General features: G+C 46.2%; 1 protein-coding gene across 2 annotated transcripts in view; it reads right to left on the bottom strand.

Moving 5' to 3' along the window:
- The window catches only part of CCBE1 (collagen and calcium binding EGF domains 1), a 94,939-nt gene that overhangs the window by 19,085 nt on the left and 67,541 nt on the right, over positions 1 to 8,313 (bottom strand). For both annotated transcript variants that reach the window (XM_035310033.1, XM_035310034.1), the window contains exon 3: positions 3,627 to 3,679. In XM_035310033.1, coding sequence (XP_035165924.1) covers positions 3,627 to 3,679 — 53 coding nt within the window. The remainder of the gene's footprint in view (positions 1 to 3,626; positions 3,680 to 8,313) is intronic.

Raw genomic sequence — 8,313 nt, forward strand, 5'->3', positions numbered from 1 at the left:
GTGCACTAACAAAATCAGAAAAAAGGCAGAGCTGGAAGGAACCATCTTCCACCCAAAGCAGGATTAGCTACATGCAAACCTGTCATAAGATATCCAAGTAACCTGCATAGAAAGCCCCCAGGGATGGCGGTGCCCCACCACCATGCTGTCTATTCCAGAAATGAAGTAGCTTCGCTGATAGATTTTTTTTTTTTTCCAATGTCTGTTCCAAATTCCCCTTAAAGCCATTTATCCTTCTCTCCTTGGCCATGAAGAAGCATTTACTTTCCCCCTTGGAGCAGGTTTTCTCATACTTAAAAACTGTTATCATCTTCCCTCAGCTTTCTTTTCTCTAGACTAAACAACACCATTTCTTTTTAATCTTCTCTCTTTCACCATTTTCCATGCAAATACTCTTTAAGTATGGTTTTTGCATCCACCTTAGCAGACTTCTATCAAGGCATTTGCTTCATTTATGCTCTTACAAAGCGAGGGAGGGACACAGAACCTGGAAATGCTCCCAGGAACTCCCTGCCACTTGTTCATGTGCATTAACCCAAAGCACACAGCGGCTGTGGCAGGTCCCGTGTCACTGAGCTGTGTGTCCCCAGGGTTTTGGTCCCCAGGAGTGTGACACCCTTGGGGACAGTCCTCACTGCTAGGGCAAAATCGGGCACAAGGTGCTGCAGCTCTCAGCTGTGCTGTACCACCTCTGCTGCTCTGCTGAACCGAGGGTGCAGGCTCCCTCCCACGTCCAAGCCCCTTTTCTGCCAGCCCAGCCTAAGTAGTGTGGTTTGAGGATGAATCAAAGCTACATGATGAGGATCAGGCTGTTCCAGGCTTTAAGATAACATAAAAAAATATAGCAGAGTAAGAAATGTCCCTGTGTATGCTTCAGTGAATTCAGGAATGGCAATGCAACGCAGAAGATTGCACCAAGGAAGGGTCTGAAACAGCGCTAGTGAGGAAAGAGCAGATCTGATTAGTGTTTGCCTGCTGTAGAGTAGTTTGCTGTGAATTAATCCACAGCCAAAAAAATCAACGAACAAACCAGTGGTGGGAGGCTACACTCCAAAGAAAACTGCTTCAGACTATTGCTCTGCTTTAATCTGGGGGACGCTGCAGGACAGGAGCTGGCTGGAGCTGTCAGTCTCCAGAGCAAAGAGGAAGGAGAGCGCTCTGGAAAAGGGTGAGACACTCTGTTTTGACCTGCTTTGCTGGTCAAGCAGAGCAGAAATCAGACACAAGAGGCAAAATCCTTTCTGTGTTTCCTGAGGATCATTGCTCCCTGCTCTTGCAACAGAAACACAAAGAGAGATGCTGACTCCAGAGCAAACCAAACGCAGGACCTCGGGGCATGGCTTTGGGGTCGCTGGACTGCACTCATCGCTGCTGCTCTTCAAAGGCAAGAAATAACAGGACAGAGACCAAAGATAGACATGGAGAAAGACACAACCTTTGGGGCAAGTGTCTGTTCAGATAACTGCTGCCTGAGGAGGAGATTGGTGGGCCCTCTCCTCCAGCCCTCTCCCAACCCTTCTCCCGGCAGCCACCGCTGAACCGCAGAGAAGACAAGGCTGGGATCATTCCTCCAGGCCTGGACTTGCCAGCACTGGATTAAAAGGTGCAGATGTGCTCTAATAAGCTCACATCTGCAATGTATTTATGTGCCTGTGTCGAGATACGCATTTCATACAGCTCCTCTGTCAAGATTATGCCAAAACAATGTGTGAAGAGCCAAGTGATGTATTGTAACAGAGTAAACGAAACGAGTGCTTCACTGAATCATGTTTCTAGTCCCTACACCGAAGGCCCAGACTGCCTCAGATGTTATTACAACTGCTGTGGCCTGTGAAGTTCAAGGCAAAATATAGATTGAGCTGAAAAAGGGGGGTAGAGATATAAAGGGAGGGAAGCCACAGCCAGCAGAGAAATCCAATTAATGGCAGAAACTCTCGGGTTACTGAGATGCAGTTATTAGGCAGGATTAAGTGAAGTCAGTGGGTACACAGTAAAAGCTGCTTTCATAATCACCTAAAACCTCGAGAGATGAAAATTAGAAGTGTACAGTAATTTATTGCCATGGCTCTCACTTTATTTTTCCTCCTATTACTTCTTCTGCTGTATCCATTATATTTAGTGAAGAACCAGCATATAAAAATGTTACAATCGATAGAAAAGCTGGAGGCCAGGCTGTAGAGACCTGGCTTCCTTCCACCCTGAAAAGATTCAGGCCTTCTGCCTCCTACACATGAGCAGCCTTGTTCAGCCCAGCACAACCATCTCCTCCAAGTGTCCATCTCGTACTGGAGCCATCGTCTCACATTGCACAGACCAAGACAAAATTCAAAAAAAGCGTGGGCCAAGGACATCCTTGTGAGCACCAGTGATGCCCAAACCCTATCCAGCTCCCCAGGGCCTGGGTTGGCACTGTGAGCTCTTCCTTATGGAAGCAGCAAATGTACAGTTTCTATTTTGAGATTATTATTATTATTTGCAAGTGTTTCCAGCCAAAAGTAAAAGTACAAAGTAAAAAAACAAAACAACAACAACAACAAAAACAACAGCAGGATTGGAGATTGGGTTATGATCCCTGTTGGCTGGAGATTGCAACCCAAAAAACATCTGACTCTCCCAAGCATGTTAATTTGTCACTTTTCTTTCCAAAACATCACTGTCTCAAACAGACAAGAGTCTCAAGTCAACATGAGGTTTTCCATATGTCATCAAATGGAAGGATGTGTTACCACAGACCCTTTTCTTAACCTGCTTTCTGGAGGAAACAAGGTTTATTGGCTTGTTGTCCCTGACCATTTGTTCTGCCTGACAGTTCCTCCTCCCGCATAACTTCAGAATCAACTTCATCCAAATTGGGCAAAGCGCTAGGAGTGACAGCTACATGGAGCCATTGGCTGGGCAGACCAAACAAACAGAGGTCTCCACCATGGTTTAAGCAGGCAGACCTCAGCCTTTTTTTCCTAAAAGAGAGATGCTATCACTGCCTCTGAGCACTGGAACTCTGCTATTGTCTTTGCAGAGCCTCTGGGCAGTCTGTCAGGAGGGGAACATTCCCTTTTGACTATGGCATGAACCACCCCAAGTAACTGCTGGTCTCCCTGTGCCCCTGGTGTCAAGGAGGCTGTGCCCACAACCAGGAGAGGAGGTGGAAGAGAGATGCCCTATGGCGATGCTCTCCCCTTGCTGGCATCTCAGGAAACATGTAACCAAAGGCAGGACTGACCCACCTAGTCACCCCGTCAGCCCTAGTCAGCCAAAAATCAGCTGTGCCAGTCCCTGGGGTAGCCAGGGAGCGTGTGCTCCTGGACGCAAGGACGGCCCCTGCATGCACAGCCAAGAGCAGCATGTAGCCCTGTGCTTGCACCAGGTCATGTTACAAGATCTGTGCAGCCACATTTACTCTGGGGAGGATCAAGGCTTGGCACGCTAAGTGAAACTTTTGGAAGACGCTGATTCTTTTTATTTTCCCAACCATTTCTTGGAAGCAGTCCCCCCACTGATACATGAGGTACAGCCCAGCCTGTGGTTTTATCAGGATGCTCTTCCAAACCAGCAGTGCAGGGAACAGGGCAGACAGGGAAAGACAAATGCGCAGGGATGCAAAGGGTAAGAACAGTGAAATCACATACCTTCAGGGATGCACTGTCCAAGAACAAACTTATAACCCTTACAGCATTTTTTCCTGAAAAACAACAAAATAAATAAATGAATGAATGAATGTGTTCTCTAAAGGCCGGTGCTGCCTTTAAAAACAGTCAAGGCTAGACTATTGTTATGGGTGAGATGAACAAAACCAGCTCAGGATCCCAACCTTTGCTATTGGATGTGTCCCAGCATTAAAGAACATAACATGGGAAACCACCACACGATCAATGAGCTATCTGATAGCTCTGCAACTCTGCTCGGGGAACCAGACAGAGGACCACAGACATTTGAAAATCCTGTTTTCATGTGTTGAAAGGATGCAGCATACCTTGGCCCTGTCTTCATACACAAGCCAGGTCATAATTTTCATGATATGCTGAAGGGTGTTTTCAAACATCCGTCATTGCAATGTAAACTTGCAGAAAGGGGTAAGCCTCAGCTAGGAGTTCACACAAGATAAATGTTATCAGTCATTTCTCATCTTTTAATAAACCTGGAAAGTGGTAAGTGAAATATATTGGGTATTTCACTTGGAGTGAAGGAGGGTATCTTATGCAGGTGAAGTGTAAGTGAAGATTCAAAAACCATAGTGAAAATTCAATAGGACTAGACCTTTTTAATGTGCCTGTGATATGGGCAAAGTCAAAGTGCTGATAAATTAATTCACTTCTTACACACTGGCTTGTAATGATCTGTAGGTGTTCAGATGTATCAGCCTGTTTGCTTTCTAGGCAGCAAACTGCAGCAAGGCTGCATTGTCCCTTACCACCCTTAGTGCTACCCACTGCAGGGGCTCAAGTTAACATGAGTTTTTTTGGGAAAAAAAAAAAAAAAAGAATACATTTTTTTACAAATTCACAATTTTGTATGATCTGTGCTGAAATATCTGCAATACTGAGAAACCACCCATCCAGTCTTATCTTTTAACTCAATAACTGACGTAGAGGAGTGCTAAAGCCATGGCAGTCAATGACACAACACTCCCCGCGACAATCCGCAGCCATCACAAATCATCATTATGTTGAATATAAATCAACTGTCAGTTGCAACTGACCACTTAAAACAAACAATGCATTACTCCAAACTATGTAAAAACAAACTTTGGCTCCATATTTTATCCACTTCCAAAGATTAGCTGGGATATAAATTATGCCTAATGAAGGTTGAACATCTGAAGAGGAAGCCTCGCTTTGTTATGCAAACAGTGGTCCCTCATTAGACTTTTCTCCAAACACTGCCGTGAAGTTTTATCTGCAAGACAAACAAATGCAGGAGGAATGGGTTCAAAGGTGCATCGGGGAGGCTGCTCATACGCTGCGAGCCACGCCGAAGGCTTTCCAAGTGCACATTCATCTCCTCCTGTCTGCAGAAGAGGGGAGGCTGATAAAGGCTTGCTCATAGCTGCTCTCTTGGGGCAGACACAGCCCAGCCTGAGAGGAGAGATGGGAGAGGAGAGGTGGGCATCCCCACCGTGAGATGCTGGGCTGGGAGGCTGTGCCAGCCAGAATCATCCAAAGGAGAGGGGAACAGCACCTTTCACCATTTATTTCCTTCTCCCACCCAATTTCCAGGCTTAGCACCCTGAAGCATCTTGGGCAGCACAGGCAAAGCTCAGAGCACACAGCCTGCTCCTGGGGAAGGGCTCGCTTCTGAGCGCCTTGAAGGAGCCACCCCTCTCCTCACAAATCACCCAGATTTTGGGTTGGCTTTCTTGTGGCTATATTAAGGTTTTATGTCTTCCTGGATTCTTTTGATAGCCAGAATGCTTGCTCATCCAGACCCCTCCGGCCTGCCTACAACACATGGTGAAAGAGCAAACATGTGGCTCCTCGTACCCCATGGCAGGAGGGAAGTCCCCACGCAGGAACATCCATCCAGTCCTCCATCCTGCAGCTGCTGCAGAGGGATAGCAGGTGATTTTGTGAAAGCAGCAGAGCCCAGCAGCCTGCCACAGCTGAGCTACGGCCATGAAGTATTGTCCTGGCTCCCCAAAGTGCAGACTTGGAGGGGCTTGCTCTGGGCAAGGCAACTGGAAAAATCGTGCAAACGTCCAAGCCCTTTCCAAAATCAGTAGTCTCAATGGCATCTTGTGGGCATGAGTTCCACAGGGAATGAGATGTTCCTGAGAAATTATTCCCTTGTTTTGAGCCTGCCTTTCAATTTTGTTCAATTTTTCTGTGATTAACTGGTAAGGAGATTTGGAAGTATTTTCTCCAGCTACCTGAAGATTTCTCCATGTGATGAAAGCCTTAAATCACACCAAAAGAAGTGGTACAGAGGACGGATGCCCAGCCCTCAGACTCACACTCCAAAAAACAATTCCCTATGACATTTGGATCCCACCTCAGGGGATTTTGCCAGGGAAACTGCTACTTTAGGTTTAACACACAGGAAATACAATATGCCAATACTGGTTTCCCCGAACATTACATTGCAACCCTGGGACTCTTGCATGCTTTCCACATTCCTGAGGAGAAATCTGTCAAAATGATGGACACACGAGCTGATCATTAGCAAAGGCATTTTAATAGCAATACTCATTTTCAGACATCCAGCTGCAGGTTGACATGTCTAATCAACGTTGCACAGCAGCGATCTCATTATACATAATGAGAGGAAAGGGGGGGTGGTCCCTTCTGATAATTTTAGCTACTGAATAACTTTCAGCTCAACAGTTGCTGCACAGCCGTACGTGTGAGCATGCAGCAAACACCAACAAACAGGCAGCTGGGCAAGAAGCTCAGCCTCTAAAATCTGGATCTGCGGGGAAATTAAGTCGATTCATTAACATTGGGTCTGGTTTCCAAAAGGAGAAGCTTTTGGCAGATATATCATTTACAGCTTTTAAGAGGGTGCTTCAGCTGCTAGAAATAGGAGAGCGGCCCAGCAACTTTTGATTTAGGGTCAAGCATGTGATACCAATAAACAACGCAAGCTTTTGTGGCCTGTTGCCTTGCAGGCTGGGAGGGGAGCCGACCTTTCTGCATGTCCCCCCCCTCCCCTCCGCGTGCCCAGCACACAGCGATGCACCGGCACGGCCCCCCCAGCCCCGGGTAGCCGCTTGATAGCATCGCCCCAGACAGGCAGGACGAAAGGCAAGATGCAAAGAATGCGGCTTCATTAAGCCACAACTTTATTAAGTTAGCTTATCTGGGAGCTATCAGCAGCGCGGGCCAGGACTCTTGCCCATAATTGTTCCCACCTGGCGCAGGGCTGCCGCCACCCCCAGCCCAGCTCCGGGTCTGAGCCAGGACACCGGTGGCTCTGAGCTGGGAAAGCTGGGCTGTGGGAGATAGAGGGGGGGCGTCTCTGGGTCCTGCAACAGCTGGAGTGCCTTGGAAATGCAAATAATGGCAGGGTAGTGAATTAACGTGCGAATTAACCTTTATCTGCCAGCAGAAACGTGGCAGCAACTTGGCAGGTGACGAACAGAGCTGCGCAATGCGTTATTCAGGATTTTGTTACCTTCAGCAGAAAGGGCAACTCCTAAACTTTAACACAATGATCATGTTGTAAAAGATACATGATGGCCGTGTAATGACTGAAAAAATGGGAAGGGGAGACGTGAAGGGAAGGTCAGGGAAGAGAAAACCCAATGTTTTATACTGGCTTCAAATGAACATAATAAGTCAAGGAGTCTCTTGCTACAGATGTCAAAAGCAGAAACAGGAGAGTCCACTCTAGGAAATATTTGTCTCCTAGGAGCAAAGCAGACACAGAAATCCCTATGCCGAGACAGAAAGTGAATTACTACAATAAAATATTATCCTTACTTTTTCCTTATGACACGGAGCCTTTGGGGTGGCTCCGCCCAGACAAAAGCAATTCGAGCAGAGGCACAGTGAGATGTCTTCCCTGGAAGATGCAGCAGCTCAGTAGGTGGTCAGGCAGGTCAAATCCATTCTGTCTGACATGATATTTCTGACCTACCAATGTCAGAAGAGCTGCAGCTTAGGGGCCATAAGAGCTGCTTTACTCTTATGAGAAAATAATGATAATACAGTCAAGCTGTCACTGCAAAAACCTTTCCTATCTTTATCTCGTATTGCAGAACTGTGTCAAAAAAGCAAACCAAAAGTGAGAAAGCCTGCACCACAAGAAGCAAATGCCAGCAGAGGGTTTGATATTTCATTAAAAAAGAGAATCCAGAAAATATTCAGCATCCAACTGTCAGAACTCTGAGAACATCATTTATTGCCTGTCAATATTTCCATTTGGTGCTACGCTTACAAAGACAAGTGAACAAAGCCAACACTTCTCCTGACAAACATATTTAATCAAAAATCCAATTTCCTATTGGGAAAAGCTAGAAAAAAAATCTACGTGACTTCTACGGACACAATGTTATTACGTGAACTCAAAAGAACTGGGGCCATATCTTGAAGTCCTGAGTCAGCAAAGGCTGCGGCACGGCCGCGTTTAATTGCACAACGCAGACTTTGTCGGAGTGGCTCCTTGTTGTGTCTGCCTGGTGTTCCTCTTTGATCATCCTGACTTTCAGAAATACACAGCGCAGCCAAAATGCAAACAGAAAATACAGAAATTAACCTCCAAAAATAGTCAGCTGTACAAGCAAGCCAAGAAGGTACCTTAAAAAAAATCTTTTTTTTTTTTTTTTTTTTTTTTTTAAATGTGGGCCAGAAATGTCTAACAAAACACGTACAGACAAAC

The sequence above is a fragment of the Oxyura jamaicensis genome, chromosome Z (assembly GCF_011077185.1).
Source record: "Oxyura jamaicensis isolate SHBP4307 breed ruddy duck chromosome Z, BPBGC_Ojam_1.0, whole genome shotgun sequence".
Taxonomy (NCBI): Eukaryota; Metazoa; Chordata; class Aves; order Anseriformes; family Anatidae; genus Oxyura; species Oxyura jamaicensis.